At 42.1% G+C, this 16,546-nt stretch overlaps 1 protein-coding gene across 1 annotated transcript in view; it reads right to left on the reverse strand.

Annotated features, from left to right (window-relative positions):
• Positions 1–16,546, reverse strand: part of ak5 (adenylate kinase 5) — an 83,249-nt gene that overhangs the window by 7,312 nt on the left and 59,391 nt on the right. The window contains exon 11 of the mRNA XM_084546287.1: positions 8,625–8,788. Coding sequence (XP_084402413.1) covers positions 8,625–8,788 — 164 coding nt within the window. The remainder of the gene's footprint in view (positions 1–8,624; positions 8,789–16,546) is intronic.

Genomic DNA, 16,546 nt, shown 5'->3' on the forward strand with positions numbered 1-16,546 from the left:
GGACAATCTCCACTTGATGAAAAAAAAAAAAAAAAAAAAACATAAAAAAATGGGCCTGGAGGCGTTTTTCTCCACCTGACTTTATCGGAAACGATCCAGAACTATCGATTTCAAGCTGCAACCTCCTCATCGCTCAGATAACGTCCTGTCATTAAAGGTCAGCCGAGACCGAGGAGCTCCTGTCAATAAATCCCTGTAAGTGCCGTAATTAACACTGACAGCAAAACTAAAATTCTGCATGAAAGATAAGACTGACAGTGTTTTGTTTCCTTCACTTGCTTTTTTTTTTTTGCTGAATGTAATAATCTTAGGAAGGAAGGAAGGAAGAAGGGCGGGGGGTGATGATAGTAGTTTATCTTTAAAGATGTTATAAACTTGCGAGCAGCCAGTGATGCTTCTAAGTATTTCTTGAGACCTTGATCTACGAGCAGCACCCTCTTCCACTTTTTGCAGTTTGACGCTTAAACATCGGCTTCACCTGAGTGTGATTTTGTTAGTGAACCTCACCACACAACATCCTTCTGTCCTGTATGTGCAGACTTGTAGCACATGCTTCACAGAGAATATTACGTTGCCAGGCAACAGTACAGTAACGCTTTACCCCCCCCCCCCCCCCCCGTGTCTCGTTTCCACAGTTTCACACTCGCCAGCGAGCCACGTACGACAGCGGTTTTATCTCACTTTGAACTAAAACCGTGGCTTTTGTTACGTGTTCTGCTGTAAACCTGGAGAGGTACACTTCAGTAATCCCAGCGTGGGATTATTCATCCTCCGCCTCTCTCTCTCCCTCTCCCTCACATGGCATTTAAAACATTTTTTGCAGAGGTCACGTCGGAGAACACATTAGGACATGACCTTAATGTGCAGTAAGAAGCTTAGACAGCCGAGGCCTTGCTGGAAGGCCGTCAGTTCATCTGTGTCTTTTAAATCTAACATTTATTAACAGCCTTTATTGTGAGTTGGTGTTTTTCTATTGTTTCCTTAATTTCTTTTTTTCTTGACCCTTAAAAACGCATTTTTTTTTTTTTTTTCCTGAGTTAATGGAAACTCAGACATGCAGATAGTTTTGAGAAATCAGACTCGGAGGTTTCACCTGCAGAACAACAGCAGTGAAAGGAACTTAGTTTGGTAAACTGACCAAAAAATACCAAAGTTAGTGTAAATACTCAGTGATCACTTCCTCCTCCTTCTTCTCGTTGCCATCCTCCTCATCCTCCTTCTTGTTCTTCTTCTCCTCTTTCTCATCCTCGTCCTCCTTCTTCTTTTCATCCCTCCTCTTCTTCTCCTCCTTCTCATCCTCATCCTCCTTCTCCTCCTCATCTCATCCTCCTTCTTGTTCTTATTCTCCTTCTTCTCATCCTCCTTCTTCTCCTCCTCCTCCTTCTCTTTGTCTTCCTCCTCCTTCTTCTCGTTGTCATCCTCCTCCTCCTTCTTCTCCTCCTTCTCATCCTCATCCTCCTTCTTCTCCTCCACCTCCTTCTTCTTCTTCTCCTCCTCCTTCTCCCCCCTTCTTCTTCATTCTCCTCCTCCTCCTCCTTCTTCTTCTTCTTCTTCTTCTTCTTAATTTTCCTTCTTCTCCTCCTCATCTCATCCTCCTTCTTGTTCTTATTCTCCTTATTCTCATATTCCTTTTCTCCTTTTTCTCCTTCTCCTCCTCCTCCTTCTTCTTCTCCTTCCTACTCCTTCGTCCTTCAAATCAGTCTTCTCCATCTTCTCATCGTCTTTCTTCTCCTTCTTTTTCTCCTTCTCCTCCTCATTCTTCTTCTTCTTCCTCATCCTCCTTCTTCTCCTCTTCCACCTTCTCCTTATACTCCCCCTCCCCTCCTCATTCATTAAAGGTTTTTACCCGTCCTTTCAATCCCACTTTTTCACAGTTACGAGTTTTAATACTTTTGAATTTTGGACTTTTGATCAGACAAAAAAACAACAACAACAAATAAAACAAAAAGACATTTGAAGACACTGTCCTAGATTCTGTGAAACTGGCATTTTCTTTCTTTTTGTTTGACGATTGTTTGCTTAATTAAAAAACAAAACAAAAAAAACAAAGTAATCTAAAACTTGACCAAAAAGAACTGAAAAGGAAAACTAAAAGGCTAATCATAGTCGTCTATCATTAAACACTGACAGAGTTCAACGATACATGTGGCGGCAGGTTAAGTTAAAGTGAAGCAGGTCGTGTCATGAACTGCTCCCTGGTTTATTAAATGCCTGTCAGCTTAGATGTACAGTTTTCTCCACGCTCCCTCAACATGCTTTCAGAGCGCTACTCAGACAGACTGAATGGATGCTCTGCAGGGAGGTTTCCTCTCTAGACGGCCGTTTAATCACCTGAAGCTGCGAGAAACATGAAGGAAAAGGAAAAAAAAAAAGCAGATGATGAACGACTCTGCTCTAGTGTCCTTGGAGCATTAAATCCTGTGTGACGTTTATTTACCTGTGCTGCTGACTACACTGTAAATGATAAAAAAAGAAACGGTAAGAAATCCTTTAAAGCAGAAGTAATATCTCGCAAATCCTGTTTTCATTTTACCAGTTCCTCCAGGTTTTCGTAGCGGAAATGTTTCATGATTAGCGGGTCGTAGTGGTCGGCTGGTTGGGACGTCTATGATGACAGCTGTCCAAGGCAGTGAGTGGATATGTTCACCAAGCCACATGCTGTTCAGTCCTCTGCAGACGTACAGTATGCTCTCATTCTGTGCTGCTGAACATAATTGCACAACAGCCGCTCCTGTATCCTGTTTAGCTGTCGTCGTTGTACGAGATGTACCAATTAAAGGTGTTTTTTTTTTTACCCCCCAGATGTCTAAAATCGACACGCACACATTCTCAGAGCTGAGAGTTGTTTATACCTGCTACCATCTTTTACCAGCAGCTCTTATTACTAGAGCTGCTCAAGCTAGAGCAGGGTCCTGTGGGATGAGGGGAGGGACCTCCTCTGTGGATCATCCCACAGATACTTGATCAGTTTGGGATCTAGTGAATTTGGAGGCCAGGTCAACACCTTGTGCTGCTCTTTATATTTTTTGTTTGAGTTGTTCCTAAAGCGTTTTTGAGGCTGCATCCTGCTGGGGATGGCTGCTGCCATCAAGGAGTGTCATTGCTATGGGGTGGGGGTGCCTGGTCTGGTCTAGGTGGGTGCTACATGTCTAAGGTCCAATAGTTTCCCAGTAGAACATTGTATTGTCACGAGATGGTCAATGTTATTTACTTCTCCTGTCAGTGGTTTTAATGCTGTGGCTGATCAGTGTAGAAACATAATGATGGTACTAAAGCACAGCCTCCAAAATGAAAACACAGTTGAACCAACAGCTCTCTTTAAACAAACCATCATGAAGCTATGGTTTAGTGCAGGACTGTTAGATTAGAATGAATTTGTTCTCACTAGTGTACCTAATGAAGTGGCAGGTGAGTGGACAGCACATTTGTCTTTGTGTTTGTGGTGCTGAACAAAACTCACGCAGTTCCGATGTTGAATCGCCCTAAAGTGAAAAGGTAGCACACATACCGAGCCTCGTGGAACAGTTGACTAATCTCACTTCCACCAATTTATTCCAGCCATGTCAGGCTGACACGTGTCGAATAAATTGGTGAGAGGGTTTCAGGGATTTGGACCATGTCGGTCTGACATGGCTGGAAATGGAGCCCCGAGGCTCTGTAGTCTCGGTGCGTGCTACCTTTTTACCTTCGGGGGTTCATCGTTGGAACTGCATCACGTCTATCTTCAAAGTGGATATTTTGAAAATGTGCTCACGTTGCCTTCGGCACAAATTCATTAGTGGGGAAACGTTTTGATTTTAGCAAAGCTATTTTTTTCTCTACTTCTCTCTAGTCGTCCACTTTTAAGGTACAGACAACAAACTTACATCAAAGAACTACTGGCAACAAAGGACGAGTGTCACACCACGTCGTCTGTGTCCAGACCAATAAGTTGCACTTGAACACATCACAGAGACTGCAGCCAACAGCCAACTGGTACAAACCATAGACTGTATATAAATATGGACGATGTGTCCCCACTTCCTACTACCTTGCATTGGTCAAACTGATGCTATTTTCTCTGGGATACGGGCGGCACCATCTTGCGACTTTGGAGTCAGAGTCTCCAGAGCTACGCGGAGCCGTGATATCGATGACCCGCCCACCAGTTACAAGGAAATGTTGGATTATACACTGTACTCTCACGGGACCGCTTTACAGCACGGCTGGCATGGCAACTATTAGTCGGCATTATGCCACATCCTGCCACAACTGAAACGAAAATTATCCAAACAAAATTTACACTTGAACATGCATAAACATTATATTAACTACCTAAAATGATAGAAACCATCCTTGAAAAAAAAAAAATTTCACTTGTATTTTAGTGTTTTAGTTTGGCCCAAGTCCAATCCACTAACATGGAGGGGGTGGAGCTTATGACCGATACTGCAGTCAGCCACCAGGGGGAGCTCTATGGTCTATGTTACAAATAATTCCTCATACCAGCAGGTGGCAGTAGTCTGTATTCACAAATAATCGGGAGGCTAGGAAGAGCTGTTGTCTCCTGAATCCTGACAATCAGTTTGGTCCACTGCTTATCTAGTTTGCTGTGAAAATATCAGTGTATCTCATATTGTGAACCCGTTCCAGCCAAACAGACTCTTTTACCGTCTCGTTCCGCCACTGATCTGAAAAGCCTCGAACAGGGATCCAACTAGTGCCAGTGCTAGTGCGGGACACACCGGGAAAAACTAACTAGGGCAATAGATGTTTATAGTGACCTAAAGTTAGCTTGGTGTGCCACAGAAATTAAATGTACCAAAAGGTTGTATGTGAGCAAACACTAAACCCTAGCACCAAAAATCACCAATACATTGGTCTGATTCTTTCTCCATCATGTTACCCTGATGACACACACCTCTAAATGTAGGTCAGAGTTTTTAGTTTTTATTCCAGGCTTCCAGTCCTCTCCTGGAAAAACATCTGGACTATGTCATTTTTAGAAACAGCGCATGTGTTGGGGGGACTATTTTTATTAGCGGATTAATACACGCTCCTTGCTCAGGTGTGTGTTTCTGGCAGCAGGATGGTGTGTGTGAGGGACTGACTCAAAATAAACTATAGCTGCTATGTTCAGGCTGAAGAAGGAACGTTTTTTTTTTTTTATCACAACAACGGGGCTCTAGATGAATATCAAGCTTCAGATGTGCAGCTTTTTATGAGGTTTGCTTTTTAAAAAAAAAAAAGAAATGTAGAAAAGTACCAGTGTTCTGCTTTAGATGATTAATCGCTTAATTTGCTCTGTTTGAAGGCTGCTCAATAAATCCTCCCTGGACACATTAAGGTTAAAAAATCCTCTCGTCTGCGCTTTGACAAATGGCGAGCAGACACCGGTTTGTCAGGAGGCGTGAAAGGACACGCTGCAAGACCGTGTTATTTTTCAGATTTTCTCTTTTTATGTGTGGACTCTAATCAATATTTATAAGTCGCTTGGGTCAAACACACACTGATGACATAGAGTGTATGCAGCTTTGAACATGTGAAGGTGGGGTGACCGCGTGGAGCTTTGATGTGAAATGTCACAGACTCGCAGTTCGATTTAAAAGCGTCCTGACAACCTCTGCTATGTCTCATTTGTGGCCTGTAGCCGCTCCATTTATAATGTGATTCAAGTCTCATTGGGTTGGTATTAACATATCAGGGGAAGGCGAGTATTAGAATATTTGCTCCGTCATTACTTACAAGAGGAAACAAAATGGACAAAAATATTCAGTGAGAATAACATTTGATATTCATCACTGTAGGATTTATTAATTAAAGGACAGCGTGGGCGTCTACAGCGTGGCCTGATTGGCATCTCAGGAATATTTTACCCTAAATATTATTTTTTTTTTTTTATTTCATATGATGGACTGCCAGCTGCTGTATAGTCTATATTATTCATACATCTCTGGTGTCTGCCTTAGTCGAGCTTTGTTCTGCTGTTAATTGGGAAGTGTTAGAAGGGCTGTTAGATTTACAGAGCTTAATACTAACGGATAAAGTTTGTGAAGCGTTTACACTTTTGGTAATTTTATGAAACATTTTTACCTCTACTTGAGTAATTAGGATGTGCTCTGTTCAACAGTTTTCACAGACGTCCCATCCCATCCCGAGCCCACAAAAATATCCCGCCATATCCCGATCAAGTGACTGCCTCCCCAAAAAAATCCTGAGAGAAATTCCAAGAGAAAGATTCCCAAATCCCGTCCCGCTCCCTATGTTGTTGTCTAAAGTTATCAGACTCTGTTGCCCAACTTGCCCCCCCCCCCCCCGTAGCATCTTTGGTTAATCGCGGTCAAATCACTGAGGTTGCCTCGGAAATTTAGGCTACACTTAGGCTATACATGCGTCATTTTTTTTTATTTAATCTCCAGCTCCGTCCGGCTCCCGTTGATTATTTGCTCTATCCCGTCCCTATCACGTTACCAACAGTGAAATTGACTCCTGTACCGCGGGAATACTGTGACCCGTGGGAGTCCCGAAAAATTGTCACCCTCTAGTCTACAGGGTTTGACTCAATTTCGGAGGCAGCCTCTAGTGGCCATTTGAGGAACTGCCGTTGTGTCACTTGACAAGCCCAGATGTTGCTTCTTGAGTTTATTCTTATAATTGTAACAGTTTAAATCATATTGTACAAAACTTACTCCAGCTTCCTCCCATCGTCCAAAGATTCATTGGTGATTCTAAATTGGCCGTAGGTGTGAGTGTGAATGTTTGTCTGTCTCTCTGTGTTAGCCCTGCGATAGACTGGAGACCTGTCCAGGATGTACTCCGCCTCTCTGTGGTTGTTTCTCAACCTGTCATTTTTTATTTCTTAATTCAGACAAGCCTGATTATTGTATTTGACCTCAGAAATACACTGTCTAACTAAATGGTTATCCTGGACAAACTTTCTGGCATCTTGTTAGCAACTTGAGCAGAGCATGGTCAGCATCATGGTGGTGTCAGTTTCCATAACATACCGAGGTGGTAAACATTGTCGCTGCGACATTTAATGAGTTCCTATATATATATATATATATATATATATATATATATATATATATATATAGAGTCAATAAAACCAAGGCAGACTATCCATTGTCTGCAGGAATGTATGTGCATTAGGCCAACGACTAAAGCTGATTCCCTGCACTGATTTAACATGTTGTCTCAGAAAACAGATGTACATAATTTATCTGGTTTACACAGCCTGCCACAGAATCTCTGTTTCCAGCTCCTATAGCCTCTGACAGCTGTGCTGGCTCTCTCTGGTACACTGTGTATGGATGTGCAATCTGTGTGAAAGCCTTTCAGAGCAACTTGGTAATACTTCTGCCTTAGAAATCCCCTTCCCTTTTATTAAATTAGGCCTTCGGCAGGAGGACATGTACCACTGTATTTTCTCTGCAGTGTGTTTCATCCTTCAGTGAAGAGGTTCTTTTATTATTTTTAACTGAACTTCATCTTCTAGATTATTATCATTTTGCTGGCTCACTTTTCTGCTCAGTGCTCGTAGCTGTCAGAGATTTGCACCTGTCCTCCCACAGATCACCTGTCAATCACAAAGTGTGGGTAGTTGTCCTGTGACATCTTTTTTGACATTTTGCAGTAACTGCTTGCACTTACAATCTGGCACAACTTGCAGAGGAGGCATCAGAGAAGGATGAAAAAGATTGCTGTAGCCCTGGATTTTTTTTTATTACAGATAAATACAGTGTAGACTCAGCCTTACTGCCACTTTGTCAACTGCTGTGGTGCAACAAATACACCCCGTGGGTCAAAAAACATTTTCCCAAAGACAAGGCACAGTTTAAATCTGTATTCTTCTATAAAAGCTACAACATTTGTCTCAATATAAAGTTGGATGAGTTGGCAACTTCACAGAAAAAGACACACACTGTTGAGAAGCCACTGGAGTGAACATGCAGTATTTGTCGTCTCATTTATACCAACAACTAAACCAACAAACCCATGTACTCAGCCTATAGAGAGCTGTCATGCTACTTAGTTTGTCATGCTTTAATGTATTTAGGAAAGTCTGCACAATCCGATTTCTTAGCATTTCACCTTCTTCTGAGCACAACACAAAGACCAAAAATATTTTTAGAAATGCTGCTTTTGTGTTTTACAGGAAAAAGCAACCCAAGTCATCCCTGCTAATTTGTCTCTTAACTAACGAATGAATAAACCTAAACAAGAGTTAACAACAGTGGTGAAACTATGGTGCGTATGGACGAGTTTGAGTCATAATCTGAGCTTTGTGCAGGTTTCTAAAATAACTAACATCACAGGAGGGAAATAACTAATAACCTAAGCTTTCAGTGTGTGAGAGACTTCACAGCTTGTTCCAAAATATGCATCAGTTCCCCAAGTCATGACACACTGTGGGGTGGGGTGCCTGGTCTGGTCTAGGTGGGTGCTACATGTCTAAGTAACATCCACATGAATGAATGCCAGGTCCAAAAGTTTGAATAGTCACAAGGTGGTCAGTGTTTTTTACGTCTCCTGTCAGTGGTCATAATGTTGTGGCTGATCGGCGTAGCTTTTAAAATCAGTTTTTAAGTCTGTGATGCCCCTAACTCAATATTAAATTCTCCATGACTGAGACCCACACTGACCTCGGGCAGCGGCTCTCCTCTCTCCAGGGCGTCCCGCAGGTGGCGTCCCCTGTCGCTGTGAGACTGCAGCTCGGCACACAGCAGGTCGCCCAGGGTGACTCGACGCAGGCCGAACTTCTCCTCCATCCGCTCACACTGCAGAGCCTTACCTGAGCCTGGACCACCTGAGGGACACACACACATGTTTGAACATACATCAGTCCATTCCTTCACAGGTGAGCGTTCACTGAGAAGTGAGCACAAAGTGAGGGGATATGCAGGAAAAATAACGCCGTAGCTTGACGTGCACCTCCCCAGAAATGCAACTAAGTGTCGCGGCGTCGCAGACCACAAGGGCTGTGATTGGTCCGCTTGGTAATAGCATATTTCTGCTTTAGTATTTCCGGCTGCTTCTCTATCTCCGCAATTTTCGAGTTGATTGTTTTGCATCAATAAAGATGGAACACATCGAGGAAAGGTTAACTGAGAAAGTTCGGAGATACAAACATTTGTACGACTCGATAACATTCAACATTTTGTTGCAGTTGTCACTGCTGAAAGTGAAGCAGGAAGTAGAAACAAAAATTAACACCGACTGGCGAAAAAGACACATCGCCGACAAGCGTTTGGGTGGCGATTTTACAGAGCGAGCCAGACTGACGAGTATAAATGGCTCGCATCGGTGTAGGCTACGTGCGTAGGTTACAGTGTCTAGTCCCTCAGAGGTGTAAACCGCACTAGAGAGAAGGGAGACAATAGGATGAGTGTGAGATTGTGATTAAGAGCTTCCTCTGTGGGTATTTATGGGCAAAAAAGGAATCTGGGAGAGGAGGCAAAGTTTAAGAGACATGAGAGAGAGGAAGCAGGTCGGTGGGTGAACTGTGTTAACAGGTCTGATTCTTTGTCAGGGACCTGGCTATCACAGATAATTATCATCTTCTCTCTAATTAAATCTACTTTCCGCGCTGCTTTAGTGCAACACCAGAATACACACACAGAGTCTAACCCTAAATCTTCAAGCTTTATCGCACTTTTTTTAAAAAAAGGTTTCACACGTCCCATAATGTGTCTTTTTAAAATACCACACAGATTTAGATTTTAGTCTTGTTCCAAATGAGTTGTTAAAAGTCCCTCTGCACCTTCCTGGAACAGGGCTTTGGCTTGAAACCCCAGCAAAAACCAAGGCAGGAAAACCATTTTGTCTTTTGTCTTTTGTTTAACCAGTGGTGAAACAGTTGTATGGTCTTCTCTGATATTTTCTAGACACACTGGGACCGCTAACAACACATTTTAGATCCTGGCTGTCATTATTTACTCCTGTTTGGCTGCAAGTCATTCATATTTATATTTTAGCTGAACTTTTAGGAAGAGAAATTATTCTAGCCGTCAGCGTTTGACTGCTGCGTTGTGATCTTTGTAGCTGTAATCAAAGATTAACTGTGTTTCATGGCCGTGAAGCTGAGTGAGGTAGCGATTTATCAAAAGCAGCCTTGAGTCCAGTAATAAAACTCATATTCATCGATATTCTCCTCGTGCCACAGCCCTCCGCCAGCACTCAAAAACAAACGTCCTCATCACCATTTCCTCAGAGAGCAGACAGATATGAGCCGGACTCGTATTATCCAGGGACGACTGCGAAGTCAGAAAGGTCTATAAGAAACCAGGGAGGGTAGTTATGGATTCGTTCATTGTACATTCAGCACATGAGCGCTGACTTCATTAATTTCACCAGCACATCCCCACTCACTGAAAGTATTCCTGTGCTGCTTGACACCTCCACCAGGATGTAAAATAATGACCTAGAAAGCCTAGAGAGGCTTGTTAGGGACTCTTGTAGTTAGTTGGGTCAAAGAACAAACGGCTCCGTGGGTAAAGATAGTTTCATCTGTCTGAGACGATCTGAAAGTTAGATGAAATGAATCAGAGAGCCGTAGCTTTGAGAAAGACCAAGTTTATGTGTGCTTACTTTCTGTTTGACTCTGGGAGCCATGGATGTGAGAATTTCCATCCATCCAGTATTTGTCAAGATATTTCAGTTGGGATCCAATTAGTGTAACAACCAATCATGCTGTTGTCTCTGTTGGGTAGCTTAGCTTAGAGGAGCTAAATGAGCTAAATGCTAGCATTTTCATGTTTAGCATGATGTTTACGTACTTTAGCCCAAACTTTAAAACTTAAAAGACAATGCTAGTGATAAAATATTTCCCTCAAAACCACAAATATCAACCTAATAATTGCGCTAAGATGAAAAGTCTTTAGAATTCATCATCTGGAAATCATGAATGGCAGAATTCCATGGCAGTCCCTCCATTAGTTTTTGAGATAATCAGTTTGGATCCAAGTAGTTGAACAACCAACCAGGCTACTTTCTCTATTTGGTTTTAGCTAGAAGCTAAATCCTAATGTCAGCAATACAATCACTGCTGACATGCTAATGTCTAGCTGGTGTAGTGTGCACTGTCTTGTTAGCATACTAATGTTTTCCTGATTATTACGACACACAAAGTAGCCGGGAATATCATAAACCAAACTACTAGACATCTTATAAGTTTGGCATGGTGGCGGCTTCTGAGGAGAATATACTTTAGCCCAAATAATAATTTGTAAGACTTGGACTCTAGAGCCATGCAAGTGTTACGTTATGTCATAATCGTAGAGCTAGGGGAATAATCTTTTGAATTGTTGTCCATCCAGTAGTTGTTGAGATATTTCAATTTTGGTGGACCAACTAACCATGCTAATGTCTCTGATTGGTTGTACCTAGAAGCTAAATGCTAAAGTCGGCAATAAAGTCATACTAGCATGTTAATATCCTGTAGGTATAGTGTTGATCTTATTTGCCATCTTAGTTTAGCTTGTTAGCATACTGACATTCACCTGACTAGCACAACACACTTAGCACAGCTGGCAATGACTTAAACCCAACTACTGGACAAATGGTTGATTTAAAGGAAACGTCTCCAAGGGTGTTACAGTTTATTATGAGGGGAGCATACTTTAGCTCCAAAATAATAACTTATAAGACTTTACAGCCATGCTAGCTAACATTATTTCACTCAAATTCACCTCATGGGTAGAGAAAAAGTCACTTGAATACTGTGCATCCTCTTGATATCAAAACTTCATGGTAATCTATCCAGTAGATTTTGAGATATGTGGTGGAACAACGGACAATTTTTCATTCATACAGAATATATTGCTGCAGCCAAACTCACTCACATTTGGCTTTTAAATAAACGATTGTCTGTGGTTTTTATTGTGTGTGTCGTAGACTTCCAAACATCAAACATGTCCTTTTGGTATAAAGGACATGTACACAGTACCCGAAGTAAAAAGAAAGAATGAGTTAAGGCTGCAGCTCTGCGAGTGTTTGGCCGGCGCTTGCACTTTGCTTCCTAGTTTCTCTGAAGACGCTCAGCTAGAATTCAGACCAAACCATCCCACCATGTGTGAACAGCACTGTCACAGCGATGTCCCCGATAAGAGCCAAAGTGACAGATGGAACATATTAGAGAGAGAGATGGAGCCGCAGCCAGAGATGAAAGATGAAAGACCTGAAACCAGGAAAGGAAGGCAGAGGACCACATAAAGACAGAAAATCTCATTCCTCTATGTAAACGCAAATCAGCCTAAATGGTAAATGGGCCGCAGTGGAGACGAGCTTCCCCCTTCTTCACAAATTGAGATGCCTTAGTTATCCACATGATTTCGATCATGACCATTGGCAGCAAACTCTCTCTTCACAGTGCAAAGTGTCAAATTGAAACCAAAAAGCGAAATGAAAAATGTTCCTGCAAACAGCAGAGTGATTTTTCATTTTCAACTTTCACTGCTCATCATGCAGAAGAAGCCTGGCGGAGTGGTTTCTACTGATGTTTGATTAATAAACACTGCCTGTACGAACGTGAACGGGACGCTAGCCAGTAGTTTTCTGGAGAGCCGGTCTCCGCCATCTTTTCAGTTGTTGCTGGCCATCAGTTCCCGAAGTGTTGGACACATGCCTCCATATCCATATTGAAGTCTTTATGTTCTCATAATAGAAAGAAGAAGAATATAGATAAATAATATAAGTTAATTAAAAGATAATCTTAGTCATTTAAAAATAATTGGTGGCTATGGGATTAATCTACTTGTACTTTGAGTGTTAATTTAAACTTTACGCCCTTGTGAGAGAAGAAAGACCATAACTAGAAACATGGTGGTTCCTGCTTGTTAATGGCATCCTTTAACATTCAAACACTAGCTTCATACCAGGGACCTTTTAGTCCTTTTTAGTACAAAATTGCCATTGTGTCCTGACACGCCAGCGGCAGATTTTCCCTTTTCTAAAGTAAGTCTGATTACAAGGGTAAAATGGTAATTTTCTGCAGCGAGGGGAAATAAAAATGAGGGATTTGGATGTGAAAGAGCGCAGTGGGATGAGGATGAGGAGATAGAAACAGAGAGAAAATGACAAGCAGTAAGTAAAATCTCACATTAGCAGTTCCCTCTGGGATCATTGCCGCCGCAGCAGAACATTGCTCTAACTTTCCCTCCGGTTATTATAAATGTACTGGAGTAAACTCGCATTAAATAAGATAAAACTCCTGCCAACTTTTAATTGAACCGGTATTTAATGTAATCGATCGTATCAGCTTTAACAGAAGGCGTCTACAAAATACATATTTTAATGAGAATGGGAATAGGAAGTGTTTAATGCTCCGAAACATGTGGAGAATCATTTTTAATTTAAGTTCCAGGATACATTACATTACATTAAACTGCCCAACTACATCAGATTGTAATAAATAATAATGTATGAATACTATTCGCTCTATTCCACACTGTCTGTATGCAGACATAAATGAATGCATTTAAAACTATATAGCTTTTCCACCTCTCCAAAATAATTTAGGTTGCTTTCCTTGTTGCCTGTTTTATTTTCAAATGGTCCTTAGCCATGTCTCTTTGGCTGCGTTCAGACTGCAGACGGATCTGATTCAAATCTGATTCCTTCTCATATCCGATTTTTAGGGCTGACTGTTCACACTGCCTTTAGCAAGTGTCCAAATCGGATATGGTTCTGTTCAGACTGGGCCACATTCTTCACCGGTCTGATAGGTTGCTGTAGCAACGAGCGGAAGCGTCATTCAGCACGTGTATTTGTCAGACGTCATATAATTGCGACAGCGACAAGCAAAACAACAACAAACAACACGATGGATGTACGTCACGTCAGTGTAAAGATTTATAAGGCATGCAGTTTCTTCCTCTGTCCAAGGCGAATTGTTTTCAAAGTCCTCCTCCATTGTGATAGCTGTAATATCACTGTCCGTGGCCGTAACGTGGCTCCTCCACAACGGAAATAGGCACGCGGTCTGGCGCATTGGTTCTGGCCTGGTGTCGCGTAAGTGACGTCACGGACAGTCAAAACCCATCTGAGTGTTGGGAGCTGTTCAGACTGAGACGCATCTGTCCATATCCGATACGAATGCGATATGAAACTACCTCTGGATGTGGTTTGCAACCGTTTGGCAAAAATCGGATTTCATGTGATCTGTCACTGTCAAAAATCGGATTTCATGTGATCTGTCACTGTTCAGACTTCAAAATCGAGATCCGATTCAAATCTGAATGGGCTAAAAATCGGATTTTGGTTGGCAGTCTGAACGCAGCCTTTCAGTCAGGTATACTTCCTGTCTTTGTCTCTGTGATTGTTCACTCCTTCCTAATTGGTCTCACCTGTGTCTTGTTTCCTCATTAGTTCTCTCTGTGTGTATATATTCCTGCCTCTTCCTTTGTCTTTTGGCAGTTTGTCAACAGTTAGCCATGTTTTTCCTCTCTGTGCTTGTATTCTCTCCCTGTGGGTATTTTTCACTTCTTTTGGGTTTGTACATTATTCTGAATCTCCTTCCATTGGATTACTCTTTTGTGTGGACCCGCTTTTGAATTTCCCTGCTTTTACATGGCAGCGCTTTGTTACCGCTTTAAGTCTTTCTTAAGCTTAACCTTGTTATTTCATCCAGTCTTGCTTTCTTGTGGGCGTGTCCTCCAATTTGGGTTCTACCTTCTTTGCTACAACAAATGAAATATTAATGAAATTCAGTTGTAGTGATGGTAGGTGAAACAAAGTGGGTGGTTACCAAGTTGATCCCAAGGCCATTGGCACTGACCAATGGGCATGTCTAAAGCTTGCTACATACGCCGCGAGAAATTTGTACTCACTCCTAGGGCTGCGAGAACAAGAAAAAAAGCTTGCCAAGTGCCGAACTCTGGGGAAGTCCTCATAGGGTCCTCCCACTGCAACATACGTCACGTGCGCTAAGCATTGAGGGAGATGCGCGACGGGAGGCACTTATAATTTTCAGATGTCGGCCAGTCGTTTTGACGTTTCATTCAGCATGCACCCACACACAGTATGCCGATTTCTACCCAGGAGAGATTAGTGGTCACACTGCGAATGTTAGCATCTGGGATCTCACAGAGTGGCTGCTAGTATTTCCGCTTTTCCGCATTAACGCCGCCGACTCCGATTTCTGACCAAAAAAGTTCTGCTGGGTTGATGTGTTGAGAACAAGCAGAGAGAACTCGGCTGCAACAAAATGACGTCAGTTTGTTCTTGCAGCCCTCATGTGAGAACAAACTTGCTTCTTGTGGAGTATGTAACAGCCTTAATTTGCAAACGTTTACCACAAGGAAACGCAGTACCCGAATTTGGGTTCTACCACCAAATTCACCATGCTGACAAGCAGGCTTGGAGCGTCGGGTGTACCCAAATATCCCAAATGTTGATGGTATTTACTAGCAATGTCTTGTTCTGCTTGTTTCACTTGGAAATGTTTAGAGTGGCAGAAGTATAGAAGAGGGTATCCGGTAACCCAAGTCTAGAACGTCCAGCAACCGACTAGCAGCTACAAACAGATGGACGACTAAAGTCTTTACTAGCCATTGTCTCTTAAGCTTTAATTAGTTACTCACTGGTTTAAAAATAATGGGATGTTCAAATTTGGAAATTAACTTTTTTTTTTTTTTTTTTTACGCTGCTGGGGTTTTCCTGAAATTACTCTTATATTCCTCGAAGAGACTTTGATGTTTTCATCATCATTTCAGAAAATAATTTGGTTTTCGATCGACTCTGAGCTCTTCTGATTAAAGACTAGAGTCAGACAGATAACCTGGGTCTCCCCTGAAGCAGCAGCATCAATGAAGCCGGTTGATAAAAGAGTGACAGGAGGAGACGAAGGCTGGGGGGGGGGGGCATGAAACCTTTTTTTATGTGGAAGCGAGGAGTCACCATGCTGCGTCAGGATGTCTTCAAACTCAGCATGATACCTGTTCTCTGAGGAGGCACAAAACTAATTAAACATGCAGGATTCACTTTATTAATTACACCTCGCTCTTTGTGCAAGCCCCTAATTATTCTGCAGCTCCGTTCAGACCGTGTATTAACATCTAACCTGTGCAATCCAATTGCAAGTGGCCTGCCTTAAGTACCTCTGTTTACCCCTGGCATTAAATGCACCACATGTCCCTATCCAGCACTAATTATACATTAAGTGCAATTCTCCTCATCTCTCTTTCAAAACTGCAAAATGCCTAATTGCCCTCGTTTGTCTCATTTGTTTCAAATGTTCCTGAGCCTTTTTGTTTCACAGGAATGTCTTGATCGATAGCTAACTGGCTGTCTCTGTGACAAAATAGTGCTCGACCTCCTAAAACAAATGGCCTTAATGTACGAGTCTATGAGAACAATCTGATTGATTTGCATTCTTATAGAATTGAACCAAATGGGCTGGTCCAGCAACAACCCAAGGAACAAGGCTGTTTGACGCTCATTGGATTGTATTCAGAGCCACACAAACAATATGTGGATGTCAATAAACTTGATTGAATGTGGTAGAAAAAAAATCCCTTTCTTCTTTCACAATGTGTTCAATGTCAGGATGTTCAGTTTGAAAATAATC

This window comes from Chelon labrosus, assembly GCF_963514085.1.
Source record: "Chelon labrosus genome assembly, chromosome: 6".
Lineage (NCBI taxonomy): Eukaryota > Metazoa > Chordata > Actinopteri > Mugiliformes > Mugilidae > Chelon > Chelon labrosus.